Consider the following 17300-nt stretch of genomic DNA (forward strand, 5'->3'; position numbering starts at 1 on the left):
AAATAATGTGGGTTGCACAGGGTAGTGGCCACAGTAAAATATAAAAGCGTTTATATAGGTTACTTAGTGGCTTTGCAATCTTTGTAATAAGCTTCTGCCACCGGGGGCGAAATTTTGCGGAAAAAATCTGCGTTATGGCAGGAAATGCGCCATGTATTACAAAACTGGTCGGTCAGCCGATCAGGGACTGGAGCTGATCCGAGTTGGGCATGAGATAGTTGAGTCACGAGCACAATGGCAGACGGACAAAGTCTGGAAACAAGTGAAAATGTGAAAATGGCCTAGCGAAAGAAAACAAGCTCCTCTGTCTGAGGAGGCAAAGAAGAGCAAAAAGGAGAGTGATAAAAGAAGAGGAAAAACAAGAGTAAACCTCAGTCAGGCGTTAAAGAGATGGAGGGAGCTCCGTGACCAAAGAGGCTTCAAAACCGATGTCCAGCTAGCTTTCTTTCTAATGGATCAGTAAGTAACACGGCTAAATGTTAGCTAGACGAGAGAGGACTGGACTGTACTGGCTGCTAGTTAATTCCTAGCTGGCCAGCATCGCAAATCGCTGCAACCAGGGACCGGGTACAAGTGTTGGTCGGCTGACATCCTCGTTGCCATTCTATGGCAGCCCTCGGACAGTGATAACCCCCTCCCTTCCTCTGTTCTCTTCTCTTCTCACGGAGGCAGCTACGGACATCTCCCAGCTAAGCTTACAACAACATTATTGAAAGTAATAATATTATAGTTCTGGCTACTGTGGTACAATATGTTGAAAGTATGTATTAATATCTGGCAGTTTACATGTGTGACAATAGTCATATGTGTATATTAACAGTAGAAGTATGACTAATGACTAATGATGGCAGCAGCAGCAGGAAGCATCTGGCAGGACCACGGCAGCAGCACAACCACACACGTCACACTGTCCAGGCACCGCTGCGATATGAGTTAATCTGAGAGACAGTGGAGCACAAAGGCTCCGGAGAAGAAGCCAACTTAGTGACATCTAGAATGGCCGAGTTAGCAAGATGCAGTAATAGAATACGAGAGAGAGAGAGAGAGAGAGAGAGAGAAGGTGCCCGGTGTATTATAGGGGGGTCCTCCGGCAGACTAGGCCTAAGTCAGCCTAACTAGGGGCTGGTACAGGGCAAGCCTGAGCCAGCCCTAACTATAAGCTTTATCAAAGAGGAAAGTCTTAAGTCTAGTCTTAAATGTGGAGACGGTGTCTGCCTCCCGGACCGTAACAGGAAGATGATTCCACAGGAGAGGAGCCTGATAGCTGAAGGCTCTGGCTCCTGATCTACTTTTGGAGACTTTAGGGACCATGAGTAACCCTGCGTTCTCAGAGCGCAGTGTTCTGGTGGGATAATATGGCACTATGAGCTCTCTAAGATATGACGGAGCTTGACCATTTAGAGCTTTATAAGTTAACAGTAGGATTTTAAATTCAGTTCTGGATTTTACAACAGAGAAATACTATTGCCAGCCATATCCTTTGAAATGTTTATTTTTTCTGGGCGGATATTGACATGTTGCTATAGCACCACAAAACCTTTTTGTATTAGAACTAATGTACTTTACATGAAGCAGATTAAACCATGACAACTAACCACAAAAAATGTAGTAAAGTTGTATTTCACACTTTTTACAATTGACCACCATGGCTCAAAAATTCATAATAGAAAGATGCATAATTTACCTTGTTTGCAGTTCGAGGTGTTCCGTCCACAGTTTTACGAACATCTCTTTAATGCCTGGTTCGCATTACATGACACTTCTGTCTGTTCCAACAGTCACTGTGTCATCCCTTAAATGAAAAAAAAGCTTAAGAAAAAGTCAAAAGGATGCTGAACAGTTTTCCATCGATTACACCCTACAAATAGGACATACATATCCCACTGTACCACCATAGTAGTCACAAGATACTACTTTTCTTTGTATACCTCTACATAACCAACAAGGTCTCACTCCTGGCCCTAGGCGTCAGATACCAACACACTGAGGCACCCTTTAGTGGCAAAATGAGACGTTCTCTCCCTGTCAGCCTGGTCTCCCTCCTCCCTCTGCCCGCCTCACATCTGAGTGCAATCAGCACTCAGGTAGAGAGAGGAGGAGGGGATAAGAGGGACAGGGAGTGTAGAGACAAGGAAGGCATGGCACATGGCACGGGACATGGCTCACAAACAACAGATCAGGTAGGGAGGAATCTTTTTCTTCCTCCCTTGTTTTTTCTCTCCCCAAACAGGTTCTTTTCCACCATGCTCTTTTAGGCGCTGGAGTTTTGTTGTTTTAGTTCGTTGTGTTAGTTTGGGCTGGAGATTGCCGGTCGTCATGTTATTCGTCTCTTTTCTATTCTTTAGGTTTAATTCATGTTTTAGGTAGCTCGGGGGGAGGCCCTGGGAGCAACGGCCCACTACGTGGTTGGCCCAGCGTCTTCCCTCCTTTTGTTCCTTTTGGCCATGGTCTCCAGTCCCTTTTGTTTTCCTTTAGTTTGTTTGTGCTTTTGTTTAATGTTTTGGAGTATACAAAGCTGGTGGGTAAACCGTTACCTGTGGTGTGGCATCTTCTTTCGTATGTTGCAGCCTCCTACCCCTATTGAGCCAGGTTTTGTTACTGTTTGTAAGGAGGCTGTAACAGTTAGTAACAAACTTACTTATTTTAAGCCAAACCATGATATTTTTTCCCCAAACCTAACCATGCACTTTTGTAGCCAAACCTTAGAAAGTACACCTCAAAAAAGTTTTTAACTATATTCTAAGTTTATTTTGAAAAGAGACTGTATGCATTAACAGAGTGGAAAATACATTTCCAGGGAAAATCAAAAGACTATCCTGGAAAAGACACAATCCTTGTCTGAAATTAACTTTTTGACTTAGCAGCTAAGGAGTCTGATAGATGAAAAAATCTACCAACCAAGAATATTTTCTACTGGCAAAAATAACAGTAGCAAGCAGCAGACTGGTGGCAAGTAGATATGTTTATTTTTAACATGCATATTTTTACTGGCCAAAATGTCTGCATGTTAGGTATGACATGTAGTATTTAATTATCTAAAAATGGTGTAGTACTTGAAAATGATTACAGAGGTAGTTAGAGACCTGTTGAACAAGAATATAAAGGGGGTTGTGATAGCAACTTGATTTGGTTTTAAATAGAATTTTTAAAATCTACCTATAGATATAAATGGTATATTGTGAATTTAGCATCTAGTAAACATGAATAAATAGAAACTAGTCCATACCCATTGAGTGCACAGTTGCCCACGTACAGTTTTACATGGTGTGTGTTTGGGATACAGGTCATAGGAAATTGCAGATTAAATAGTCAACTGAACCCATTAAGAAGAGCAATGTATTCAGACAGAGTTTTTGTGAATTTGATAGTACGATTGCTTTATTGAAAGTAGAGTAGTACATTAGTAGTTGAGGTAGCATGCTGAAAGGCAGATAGTTAAAGTGTTTATATGTTGTATTGACTTAAAAGTGGGGCGCACTGGTAGTTCACATGGGAAAGGTATAGCTAGCCCTTGTTGCATCAGCATACCATACCATGACTTAGTCATACCAAAAATTATAAAAAAAACCCCAACAACATTCGGCCACAGGGGGAGCCACAGCGATCGGTCGCATTTTAGCAATTTTTAAGCATTTTTCTGTTGTTATAGCGCCACCCAGTTGCCAATTAGAGTTAAATTTCTCCAGTCACCTTGAGGCGTCCTGTTCTACATATCTACCAAGTTTAGTAAAAATAGGCCTAGATAAGAAATTGGCTCTCTAGCGCCCCATTTTGTTTGATCGGGTTAATAATGGAGGGGTCCCCTCAGATTATGTGTGGTCATATGCCTACAAAGTTGCATGGTGATCGGTGAAACCCTTGAGATGTTATACACCTTTATGTGATGAGCCACGCCCTCCGCAATATTCATTGCCTTATAGAAGCTCAGTTTAAGTAAGTTTTCCAACTTTTGCCAAGAAGGAACTTTAGATATTGGTCCCTAGATTCATGCAGAGTTTCATGCAGATCGGTCAAACTTCCTAGGAAGAGATCGATTTTAAGTGTTTTTCAAAAAATTCAAAATGGCTGAAAATCTATATAACCGGAAGTTACAGGTTCTTGATGCAAATTTGTTCCTCATGAGGAGAGGCACCTCTGTGCAAAGTTTCATGTCTCTACGACATACGGGGCATGAGATATGCTCATTCAAAGTTTGCAATTTCAATCGGTTGCTATAGCGCCCCCCTTTGGCCAATTGATGTAATATTGCTTCATTCGCATCCTCCCATGACCCTCTACCACTGTGCCAAATTTCACATGGGTTGACCAAGTCAGTGAGGAGAAAAACGTGGAACAGACACACAGACAAGAGTTTTCATCATTATATAGTAGTAAGATGTTCCTCTTCAAACAAACTTTGTTGACAGTGCAGATTACTGAGTTCAAAAGATACTCTTGAACACACCATGGTGAGCATCCAAATGCCTTGCCATACCTACAAAGCAATGCAGATTTCAGAGTTTACGAAAGGCACCTGAATGCACCATGAATTTCGTGTTGAGTGTCAAACTCGTCTTCTACACAGACAAACAGCAGAGGACAAAGAGTGCAAACATAAAGTGACACCAAAACACAGCAGTGACCCTGCCAGTGTGGTGGGTAGTCTTCTGAAATTTACTCACCGAACAGAATATTTATCCTTATTTGGCACTTAGTGGGTAACCAGAGTAAATTGACACACTGTCCCTTAGAGTCTAAAACTGATGCTGGAGGGGTACCTTGTGCATTACAGTTTGATGTGCAGGGCCACTGACCAAGCGTCGATATTTGACAAGTTGGGAGTGAGAATGGGTTGATATAACAGATATTCATTATATTTCCCACATATAACCTTGAAAACATTCATATATTCCTACATGAAACCTCATATGTGTATAATGGGGCTATACAGTCTCATATTCTCACACATTCTGAGAACCTTTTGCTAAATCATTATCGTGGAGTCCTGTTTTACCAAACTCTACTTGGGTTTTTCTTAAATCTGCAGATTATATGAGCAGAGCTGTTGAATACCAGTGTGTGTGTGTGTGTGTGTGTGTGCGTGTGCTGGAGCGGGATTAAATATTACTGAGAAGTGCAAATAATTTAATCATACCTCAGCAGCCCAGTCCCTGGAGTGAGCTGTTTAAGAAAGCTGCAGGGTCTCATTCATATTTGACACCCATCACATATGCATATATGGTTCCAGAAATATCCTAATAAAAATCTGTAGATAATCAGAGTGAGTTTGTATCGTGACCATGTATACTAATATTAATTATGATACTAAAAACAGAAAAGTTGACCCCATATCAGCCTGTTCGCACACATAGATACTCGGGTAGTGCCCCTCTGGTTGTTTCAAAGTCGAGGCTTAAGTCTGAAGGTGATCGTGCCTTTGTCATCAGGCCCCCCTCGGCTTTGGATCGGCTTGCCAAAGAAGGCGAGGCTCACAAAACCAGTGACCTCTTTAAATCATTCCTTAAAACCCATTTTTACAGACTTGCTTTTTAAGTGATGTTGTCTTTTGAATCTTTTTATTTATCGTTTTATTCAGTCTTCATCCTATTTATTGTTGGTAGTAGTGGTATTTTTTTGTGTTTTCTGCTTTTGTTCTTTTTATTGTATTTGCTTTATTGTTTTTTATATCTCTATTTCTCCTTATCCTCTGTCTTCTTTCTAATATTTTCCTGTGTCCAATCTCCTGTTTAATTCTACCTTAATTTCTGTCTGGCCTTAATTCAGTATTATTGTTTGGTTTTTATTTTTATAATGCCTCTGGGATGTCTTTCTTCTGCTTTGCTTTGTTTGTCAAAGCACTTTGTAAACTCTGTTTTTAAAGGTGCTATATAAATAGAATAGAATAGAATAGTCCTTTATTGTCATTGTAACATGTGTCATGTAAACCAATAAATAAAGTTATTATTATTGTTATTATCATTACAGCTGAAACTACCAAACAATATATTTAAGTCGTTAAAATTAGCCTTACCTCAACCAACTACAACATTAAAGTACTGCTTATATTAATACATCAACTATAACAATCCAATAATAACTTAACACAAGAACTGTTTCTTACAGTTATGTACATTTAGTCACGTTTTTATGTTTCTTGAATATGAAAGATGTTAAAGATGATAAATTATCATTTAAGTTTACGTCCTTAATGTTGTTTCTATTTACCTTATTTAGATATCTGTTAAATATTCACATGAGCTATAGATGCACTTCTGTGGTGGTGTTTGTGAAGCACATCTCAGTTTTCTTTTTGTCCCTATAAAAAAACAATCTGTTACTCCAAAGGAGTTGATGTGAGCTGCGTGGGCTGCGCTGAATAACAGGATGATAATTATCTTTAGGCCACGCTGCCAATTAAACATAGTTTATTAGTTTCCTCATCTCACACAGAGTTGGTCATCACCTGCTGCTGCGGTTGTTCCCATCTCTCCCCCACCTTTCCTCCTCCTTTTCCTCCTCCTCCTCTTTCACCGCTTGATGCTTCTCTTTGTGTCACGTTACCCACATGATGACAGGGGGCTTTTAAAAATAGAGACGATCCACCCAGATTACAGCGTTTTAATTACAGAGCTGTAGATGCGATGGGGTTGTAGAGGCCCCTTCCACTGACAGCGAGTGGGGAGGGTTGAGGAGGGAAGGAGAGTTGGAAGGCAGCGTGGTACAGTGAATGTAAACTGTGTGCTAATTAGTGTCGTCTGCCATAGTGAAGCTCTCAGGCTCTAACCGTCTATTATACATGGATTGTTGGCTGTGTTGCATTCTGAGCGCTCCATAAACGCACACCAGTGGCCACATCGCTGTTATTTTAAAAATTAATGCTAGAAAATCACCTGTGGGGAGACTGGGGGCAAGTCAAGGCAGGGCAACTGTGTCACGCTTAGTTTCTACCATCAGGGGAAACTAGAGTGAGAACACCTATTCTGCACATACACACCAGTGGTCTCTGTCAACCTGAGGAAAAGGCCTGATTTCAGCAAATCTGACTGATTCTGAGGTACATACTGTATATTGCATTTATTAGCTGTTTAAACAATAAATTAGTGACTTACAACACTGTAAGACACAACATTGTGGCTATAGTGTTGATTGTTTTTTCATCTGCTGCTTCATTAGGGTATTGAATTGTATGGATATCTAAAAGACACATTAACTGCTCACAATAAGAGGAGCAGCAGTATCAACAAAATACAAACATATAAAGATTGCTCAGAAAAATGTAAGGGAACACCTAATCATCACAGTGTAACACCAAGTCAGTTAAACATCAGGGATATCAATCTGTCTATTTAGGAAGCACAAGTGATTGTGAATTAATTTCACCTGCTTTGGTGCAAATGAAAGTGACAGCAGGTGCAATGGAGAGGTAAAAGCAAGACAACCCCCAAAAAGGGAATGGTTTTACATGAGGTGGCCACAGACAGTTGCTCTCTCCTTATCCTGATAGTGTCCTTGTCACCACTGGTAGCATGAGGTGGTACCTGCAATCCAGTCAGGTTGCACAGGTAGTCCAGCTCCTCCAGGATGGCACATCCATACGTGCAGTCGCAAAAAGGTTTGCTGTGTCTCCCTTATCTCAAGGGTATGACGGAGGTACCAGGGGGTCGGCCGTTACACGAGGAGAGCTGGACAGGGCTATAGAAGGGCATCGACCCAAAAGCAGGACCGGTATCTGCTCCTTTGTGTGAGGAGGAGCAGGAGGAGCACTGCCAGAGCCCTACAAAATGACCTCCAGCAGGCTACTGGTGTGCATGTTTCTGACCAAACTGTCAGAAACAGGCTCCATGAGGGTGGCATGAGGGCCCAACGTCCTCTAGTAGGACCTGTGCTCACAGCCAACCACGGTGCAGCTCGACTGGCATCTGCCAGAGAACAGCAAAATTAGCAGGTCCGCCATTTGTGCCCTACTCTTTTCACATATGAGAGAAGGTTCACGCTGAGCACATGGGACAGGCGTGAAAGAGTCTGGAAACATTATGCTGCCTGTGACATCATCCAGCATGACTGGTTTAGCGGTGGGTCAGTGATGGTCTAGAGAGGCATATCCTTGGAGGGTTGCACAGACCTCTATGTCATAGCCAGTGGTACCCTGACTGCTGTTAGGCACCAGGGTGAAATCCTTAATGACTGTCAGACCTTATGCTGGTTTAGAATGCCCAGCCTCATGGGGCCAGAGTGTATAGGCAGTTCCTGGATGAGGAAGGCACTGATGCCATTGATTGGCCCTGTCATTCCCCTGCTCTAACTCCAACTGAGCACCAGGATGATATGTATCGGTGCATCCGACACCACCAAGTACCTCCACAGACTGTCCAGGAGCTCAGTGATGCCCTGATCGAGGTCTGGGAGGAGATCCCCAAGGACTCCATCCTCCGACTCATCAGGAGCATGCCCAGATGTTGTCAGGATTGCATACAGGTACGCGGGGCTGTACACACTACTGAGTCACATTATGAGTTGTTGTGATGAAATTCATGCAATAGAGAAAATATTTTGAATTTAATATGGGTCATGTAAACAGCATCTTCCATTTTGATATTTAAAATTAGGCCTTATTTCAAATATAACCTTTTTCAATTAAGATGTGTTGATATAGAGGTATTAGGAGCAGTCTTTCTACATGTATGCAGCGCATTCGGAATACGTGTCTAATAAGATTTCGGGCTGAGCCAGTTTAGCCAGCAGATTTCTAAGCCAAGACTTCCTCTTCTGTGCGTTGGTCATTTCAGCTAATCTCTAAAACAGATAACAGCATATGAATGCAGATACATTTTTTAAAAACTCATTTAAAGCTAATTCATCATCAGACGATTGGGTTCCGATATTGCATTTCGGCCAATGCATTACACCTCCCCACATCACCTGCCATTTAAAATAGTCAAAACAACCTCCAATACCAAAATCTTGTCCTGTCTCCTACAGAGTCTGCACACATATGCAGAATCTGTTTTTAGAGGCTATACATACACCAACTCACCAACAGTTTGAAAAGCTGGGGCAGAAATGCAAGCTCAAAAGAAAAGCCTACGTTTTGGGTCAGAAGTAGAAACACACCTACTTTTAAATATTATACAAAATATTTCAACAGGTTTTGGTTATCTGCAAATATAGCAATACCGATCTTTTCAAGAAGGTGGTTGAAGAAATGAAAGAGGGAGGCTGTGTTTGTTCACTCGAACAAGTCCATCACCTGCAGAAGACGTAGGCATAAAAGCAAAATAGCACAAGGCAATAATTAAACATGTAAGGGCACATTAATTAGAATATGTACGACTGCATTTTTAGTGGAAATTCATTTTCATTAGCCATGTAAACATCTTGATAGGAAAATTGTGTTTTTTGGAATAAGGGCAAAAACTAGAATATTTTATACATGTAAACACAGTCACTTATGTGCTCTAAACAAGTGTATGAACTGTTTTTATACTGCTAATGAATGCTAAAAAGTAAACATGGGAGGTTAAAATGAAGTGTTACCACTTTTAGATACATACAATATTTTTTTCTTATCTGTTGAATATCTAGATGTTGATTAAGGATGCTGTCTATGCTATCACCCGTTGTACTACTGTAGTCGTCAGGTGGCATATAAATATTTTATTATGTAACTGAGCCAGATGCCATTATGTAAGCAGCACCATCTCTGTCTGTGTTCATATGTACATAGAAAACGTCTCCTTTATCTAATTTTAAAAGTTTAAATGACGCTATAAACATCAGTGTCCCAGCTGCACACTTAATTTTAGTGCTGGGAAAATGGAATACTTAGAAATGCCAGCACGCAAATGAAAATCACTTAAAAAAAGCATTGAATGTCTAATTAACATCGTAATTAATAGAACTTCCCAACTGGTTGTTGATTAGCTGTTGATTCATTCCCTTGAGTAAGTGAAGTCTTACCTTATTTCAGACTATTAATATCTTAAATGCAAAAACTAAGTTTTAAATTAAATGAAAGTGTAGATATTTTTTACTTTGACATTTAAGAGGCTTTTTGTCCTCATTTGATCTGTGTCATAAAAAGCTAATTACATCCACTGTGAGTCAGTGATGAAAAACAGTGAAACATAAAAATAAAGTCCAGAGTGGGTGGATTCTTTTATAGACAATGTATTATAGTTTTAGTTCTTTGAGTTACCAGCTGCTCTGCTTTTGGCTTCCAAAGTGAGCTCAATTACGCAAACAGCCTGTGCTGCATACTGTAGGTCAATGTAGTGATCACAGACGGAGGGAGTGTGTGTGTATGTGTGCGTGTGGTTTGGTGTGTGTGTATGTGTTGTGTGGGTGAGTGTCTGTGCATATGCATGTGCAGACTGTTGCTTGTGTTTTGGCACCTTGGCAACCTGCTACTGTGTGCCTCTGCATCTCAGCAAACAGGTTAGAATTACATACTGAGTATCTTGTAAATAATATCAGCTGAAGCTCTCACATATGGCGTGGACAGAAGATATTTATCCACACTTTGAGCCGTATGATCCTCATGGTTTTCAGATATTTCCTGTAAGTGTGCATTATTTAACTCGTTCTTCTCTGTGGTTATTAAGCTGTTAGCGTAAGCTCTTAGCAACAACTAATCCGCTACTCTCTGTTTTGTTTTACATAAAATCCATCACTGAGTCTTACATCATAATATAATTATCCCTGGTATTACAAGAAGCGATGTTTTTAATATTGTTTGCATACGGGAAGATAATCATTTGATTTCATTTCACCTTCTTGTGGAGAAGAGCTTCACCTCCTGTATAGATAGGGTTTATTCTCAGCCTCTGTGCCTCCAGGCAGAGAGCCTCATTACGGTCCCATCTCTCCTCCCCAGGCTTCTCAGCAACCCACCACTATCCTGCAGCAGCTCCCAGCGACCGTGATGCCTCCTGGCTCTGCTCCTTCCATTAGGCCTGGTGGTCACGTCAAGGAGGGTATGGCAGACTGTCACTACACACACAAACTAAATCTCAGGATTTCACACTCACGGCTGTTCTTGCCTGTCTGTCACATTACCAACTTGCTAGCAAGCACTCAGATATATTATTTATGGTCTACTCTTGAGCTTGGACAATTGCATAAAATGTGTGTGCATGAGTTTGTGTGCAAGAGTGTGTGTTACATTCATGTCCGACTGCTGCAGCAGGTTTTAGTCAGTGTAATTCAATTATTTAAAATAAAGCTTTGTAAGTCGTTGGCATTTCGCTCAGAGATTCAAAGGTTAAAACTCTTCCACAGAACCATTACTGTGGATTGTTAAAGACAATCCAGTGCTCTAACTTAAACTGAATTAATTTAAAGCCAAACCTGTGATTCAGCATTTACTGTAATGTGCATGCAGCAACTTTGCACTTTGGTGCAAATGCTTGAAATTCTGTGACAAGTTTGAAGAACATCAGAACACAAAAGCCATGTAAATTGATGATTTGTTACCAGACTGCATATACATTTAAAATCCTACATTCTTAGTGACTGGAAAAGTCGGTTGCTTATAGTAAAAATCTTTACAGGTTCATGCTGGTAAGTTTTCTTCTGATAGGAAACTTTGTTGCTGCTGCAGGAGACGGTCAGTTTTAACTAATTGACCTTTCACTAAGCCACTGAGAACAGGCTGTTCTTACTGGTCACCACATTTCTGGTGTAATCTTTAGATCTGCAGTGTCTCAGTTACTACAGATGGTACATTCTGCTTTGTTACAACCACACATGATGGCTGATACAATAGTGTCTATTCTACCTTTAATTTTAATTAACTGCCAATGTTACCAGCAGGTTAGCTCCCATGCTTTTCAGCTCTGAACATGGGCTGAATACAAACAGCAAAATCAGGTACGTTTCTGTGAAGCTACTGAAAGACTGAACACTGAATTTGACTCTGGAAATTACTTTCAATTTTTTAAAAAATGTAGATAAAACCATGGAAGGTGACAATACTGCCAAAACAAATCCACCAGAGAGGTAGTAGCTAGATGTTGTATTGATGAAAGAGAAGAAGAAATGTTGCCCGTGAGAGAGATAAGGGCCAGGAGCATTCAGCCCAACCAGCCATTACCTCGTTTCAGTGAGTCTCATGTTCTTAGGTGAATAGTGCTCACACTAACATTAGCTGACATTATTGCTATATTATTGATGAAACTGACATAACCCCTTCAAGATGGTGAAATATCACAAAGTTTGTTGAGTTACTGAATGTTGCATCACTGAAATAACTACAAACTGGTGCACAGAGATCATTCACATTGCCTGTAGAGCATTTAATAATTAATCAGGGTGACAAATATTTCTTAAAACTTATATAACATATATAAAACAGGGTTTAAATGACACTGAAATTATAGTGACTTAACTAGACTTTCCTAAATCATGGTCAGAAAGTGTATTTATATTGCTGGGATGGAGGGAAATTACTTCGCGAAGTGAGTCACTGCCGTGCCGAACAAATCTTGAGTGACAAGAGGGTAAGAAAATTGAGCTTGGCAGCTCACAATCACCACCTCAGTTTGACACAATGTGGGTTAATCACACAGTCACCCTGAGGGAAGAGGACAGAATAGCAGGCTGATAAAATAGATAAGACAATCAGAAGACCATCAGATAGTGCTGATTGTGCTGTGTGTATGTGTGTGGGTGTAAAATTCTCAATATGCAGACCTTGTAGAGCTGATGATGATCCAGAATGCCCAGATGCACCAGGTCATCATGAATAACATGACCATGTCTGCTCTTGGGTCGCTCAGATACGCCAGCCCTCTGTCGGGGCCTGAGGTGGGTATCAGACTAACATCAGGGTCAGCTCAGACAATAAATTGAAATTGAATTTTACTAAAATGGGTTTTGACATTTAAATATATACTTACACTCACAACCCAGTCTCTCTCCAAACTCGTCAGATACCAATGCTTGGTCAGTGACCCTCAACGTCAGACACTGATGCACCAAAGCACCTTTTAGCGGCGGTATGATGCACCAGGCAACAACATTTTTTGACACTGTGAGCAACTGCTGATGTATTAATAATAAGAAAGTACACATATGGCAGACAGGAGTGGAGATGCATCCAGACTTTCACCCCGCGGACCTCTGCTCATGTCAAGCGTGAAACTAAAAGTTTGTTGAGTTATTTTAGTAACAACTTACTGACGATTGACTGATGATGATATGTCATAGTTAGTAACTTACTTATTTTAACCAATTACTTTTGTTGCTTAAACCTAAGGAAATAAACCCAAAGACCTTTTTTTTTTTTTTTAACATATGTTGTAAGTTTATTTTGAAAGAGACTATATGCATTTAGCGAGTGGAAATTGTACATTGAAGTTTATTTTGAAAAACCACAATTCATGTAACAAGCATGCAATCTCTGAGCACCTAAAAGATGGTTGCTGACTAAACATCAGTATTTGACAGCTGGGAGTGAGAATGTGTTGCATATGTGAAGAAACAATGAATCTGGTCATATCTTGCAATATGAAACTTAGTATGAGTGTGTCATCCTTATCTTCATATAATGAAATGCATAAAAAAGTTAATAGAACTCTACTTAGCTTCAACACAAATTGCGTGTTCAAACAACTTCTGGTTTTATTATAGCATCCCAAATTCCTAAGTCTGGTGCTGTCTAAAAACTCAAAAGCAAAATGTTTCACGACATCAACAGTTAGTTGTGGGGAACTTAGGGGCTGTCAGGTGTTATAACTATATACAAGAGTGAATAACTCATAGCCTATTTCTGGAACAGAACTGGAAAAATATTAACATAATAATCCAGGACTGAGTCTAACGGTCGGGTTAAACAGTCTAATCTTTTTTCATTTCAGCCGACATTTTTAAATTTGATTTCCTGGGTAAAGAATCCACCTTGTTAAAATAACTAAACAAGCAAGTTTTTTTGTCTCTTTATTTCTTACAGTAAACATAGTGCCACTGAACTAAAACTTTGGCAGTGAAAACTTTGTAATGATCTTACTCTTGCACTGAGAAATAAAGCTGGGCTGTTTTTCTCCTTCACTGTGTGTCAGGCTCCCAGAGATCTGGTTATAATTCAAGAGAATGAGGATGACCCAGAGATATACCACCACTATTACCAGCCTGCCCCTTACCTGTCCTACCCTGCATGGCTGCTGCCTCAGGCCACACTGGTCTGCCAAGACCTCGACAAACCCACCTCCTCTCCGCCACACAGAGACAGGTGATCCTGAATGTCCACTACATGTCATATGACACATCATCTCACTGATGTTTTTAGGTGGAAAGACTGATGGAGCAACAACTACTGTGGATGGATGAAAAACCTAAAAAAAATACTCAGTTTCACATTATGCATTTTTTCACATCCACATAGTTTAACACTGGTGACCTAAATTTGCAGTTATACTGCTCAACACCCCTGCACTGTCAGTTTGAGTAACATTAGCTATGTTAGCTCTGCTGGGCAAACACAATTTTATTGTGTTGTCTGGCTGTTGATTTCATGTTCGGTAATCCTCTGTGAAAGATGCTTGAGATCCTGAGTCTGTTCTTCACCCGGTACCATCGATGGATGTATAAAGAAAACACACCAGAGGCAAAACTTCACTGACAAATTAAATGAGAACATGTGTTAGCCTTTTTTAACTCTCCATGTTACATCTGGCTATTTTTTACCAATGGTTTGGTTTTTAATAATATCCTGCAGCTGGTGTTTAATCTCAAGTTATTCTTTTAAAGACAGACAACAAATTTGCGCTGGAAAAAATAATCCACATCATTCCATGTTGACAGCTGTTACTGGCTTAATTGCTGTCAACTATGAGCCAATCAGATTGCAGTTATAGTAATCAAGGTTAGGGGCATGCGCACTGTTGCTCTCCTGTATTTGCAGCACTTGACATTGCAAGCATGTGGCTAGTCCATGTCTATCCCCAAATGGTGGCCTCTTGAGCCATGCACCATTTTAAACTATTTTGATATTATGATAAATAGCAGCAGCACTTAAATTTTTCTTACATCATGCATTAATGCAAAATAATATTAATTTCAAATTTTGTCAGAACCATTAACTCCATCCTTTTTTCTACTGCCAGCAGGTTGGGCTTTGGGCTTTCACCTCACCTCACCTGTCCTGTCCTTTCCTTTCCTTTCCTTTCCTTTCCTTTCCTTTCCTTTCCTTTCCTTTCCTTTCGGCAGCTTGTATCAAATCATCACCTGTTGGCAGGCTGAGATGATTTTTAAAGGAGACACCAGAGTTAAATTTTGACAGACAGAGCAAATCTGTGAGGAATTCAAAGGGAGGGGATATTTTCTACAGAGGCTCCACTCTGTGAGGCAGATTCAGCTTGTGTATTCTTTCATGAAAGTTTGTCCTGAAATAGCTCAGTTACTCACACTTTGAAGACATTAGGTGTTAATTACTGCAGGTTTGGCAGGACCTTACTTTAAAGTTAATTAGTGTATAGACAAAACTTGCTACAGATCTATTTTGGGTACATTTCTTTTATTTTTCTTTTACATCAGATGAGTTTCCAGGCTCATTGTTTCAGGTAGGAGGTCTGCCTTTTAGTCATATTAAACTAGCCATACTTCAGGTTGAGGTTTCAACTCATGTAACTTATAACAACACTTCCATTGTCATTAAGACTAAATAAAAAGGATCCTAATGAGACATTTGTGAAGTTCAGAGGAGCAGGAGAGGAGATGCTTCATGTCTATTGGGCTTCACTTGAAGAATCTGTTCTCACCTGTTTAATAACACTATAAAAGTAGAAAAAAGTAAAAGGAAATAATTGAACATATAGCCTTGACAATCCCAACAAGCAAGTTCCTGTCTCTCACACAAATGCATGAGACCTGCCTGCAGAGAAGAACTTTCCATTCACTCTCTCAGCTCAAATTGTTCCCCTCCAGAAAAAGTCAAAATCTCTACAGTAGGTTTTAGGAGAAGTGACTATCCATTTATTACATCTGTATATTAAAGCAGACACTGAACTGTGTTTCAGATTGTATTTACAGTGCATATATCAATTGTCTTTTATTATTAGGCTTTGGACTTTACATCATTGTCTATTTATATCAGGTAGATGAAAATGACCTGGAGAAAAAAACACACTGATTAATATTTTTGTTTTGTGTGATCAGGCCTGCTCCCCCGCCCAGCAGCACTGGGACTGCGGGAGCCCACGTCATGCCTGCGGCAGGTAAAACCAACCACACAGCAACATCCAGCCAACAGCCAATTAACACGGTCAGCTCCCGTGATGTCATAGGGCCCCTCGAAGCAGGGTGACAAGAGAGGTGCCAACAGCAGGCTTCACAGTAACTGTGATGAGAAGAGGACTGATTGGGGATGCTGCTTGTGATTATAGTGCTTTTGATTGTGAATGGCTGAGAAGATGAGTTCATTAGATGCTTTGGATTTGTGTAATGTTTCATCTTTTGTTTGTTTTTTTTATAGAGAACAACAGCGCTGCCGAGGCAGGAGCAGAGAAGAAGAGAGAATGATTATTAATTCACTTACTAAACATGGTTTTTGTTGTTGAGCTAGGGGGAAAACAATCTTGAGTTGATTCATCTACACTCAAAAATCATAATTTCACACTTATGTTTGACACTTTCTTGCTTATTACAATGAAATGATTATCATGATAATTTACAATAGATGAATGTAGCAAATAAATATGATATTGTGCTTTGTTAATGGCATTCTTATATCTTTACTTTAACCTGCATTACCTAAATGATCCAGTAGGGAGCAGCAACACATGTTAAGTTGGATGGCAAATAGGCCACAAGCAAGACTTATTTCTGTACTGACAAGCATTCACAGTGACTCTGCATGCTATAGTGCTAATGTGGGTCATGATACATACCACTGTATGACATAGCAACAGTGTGACGACACATATGATCTATTGCTGCGTAACACTGTGTGCCCTTTCTTTAAATACACTGTGATGAGTGCTTACGAGAAGGCACACCACTCAGTCTCTTCAGGTGATGACAATAAAAGCAACACAATCAGGAAAGGTGTATAAAAATAGTGCAGTACACAAATTAAAATGACAATTTTGGATATGTTTAAATTGGGAAACCAGTTGAGGTATGTGTGGCTTTCCTTCACTGGTTCAAACTCAGGTAAAGGTGTTGCGCTCATGCACTGTGTGAGCCCGTTCCGAAGGTTTGCATTAACTTGCTTGCAGTAGCAGAGAGGATGACTCTGCCAAATGGGATAATACAGCGAGCACCATGTCGCTGAGACAGCTGAGGCAATAGGAAAGAATTTCAATGTCAATTTAAGAGATTTGCCT

The 17300-nt window shown here is 40.2% G+C and overlaps 1 protein-coding gene across 2 annotated transcripts; it reads left to right on the forward strand.

The window, feature by feature from the left end:
* Positions 1 to 2120: 2120 nt before the first annotated feature.
* On the forward strand, positions 2121 to 16697 carry LOC117269016 (proline-rich protein 29-like). Of its 2 annotated transcripts, none has more exons than XM_033645832.2 (6): positions 2121 to 2180; positions 10853 to 10952; positions 12668 to 12783; positions 14037 to 14206; positions 16132 to 16190; positions 16448 to 16697. In XM_033645832.2, exons 1-6 carry the CDS (start codon positions 2139 to 2141, stop codon positions 16492 to 16494), a joined length of 534 nt encoding a protein of 177 aa, XP_033501723.1. In that variant the 5' UTR covers positions 2121 to 2138; the 3' UTR covers positions 16495 to 16697. The 2 variants fall into 2 exon arrangements, with proteins under 2 accessions (XP_033501723.1, XP_033501722.1); XM_033645831.2 differs by lacking the exon at positions 2121 to 2180 and adding an exon at positions 10388 to 10536.
* Positions 16698 to 17300: the final 603 nt, after the last annotated feature.

Source organism: Epinephelus lanceolatus, chromosome 18 (assembly GCF_041903045.1).
Source record: "Epinephelus lanceolatus isolate andai-2023 chromosome 18, ASM4190304v1, whole genome shotgun sequence".
Taxonomy (NCBI): Eukaryota; Metazoa; Chordata; class Actinopteri; order Perciformes; family Serranidae; genus Epinephelus; species Epinephelus lanceolatus.

Coding starts and splice junctions, on each gene's coding strand:
- LOC117269016 (XM_033645831.2), top strand. CDS start 10,468: ATGGCGTGGACAGAAGATATTTATCCACACTTTGAGCCGTATGATCCT. Junction 10,953..12,667: donor TGGTGGTCACGTCAAGGAGG/GTATGGCAGACT, acceptor CTCAATATGCAG/ACCTTGTAGAGCTGATGATG. Junction 16,191..16,447: donor CCACGTCATGCCTGCGGCAG/GTAAAACCAACC, acceptor TTTTTTTTATAG/AGAACAACAGCGCTGCCGAG.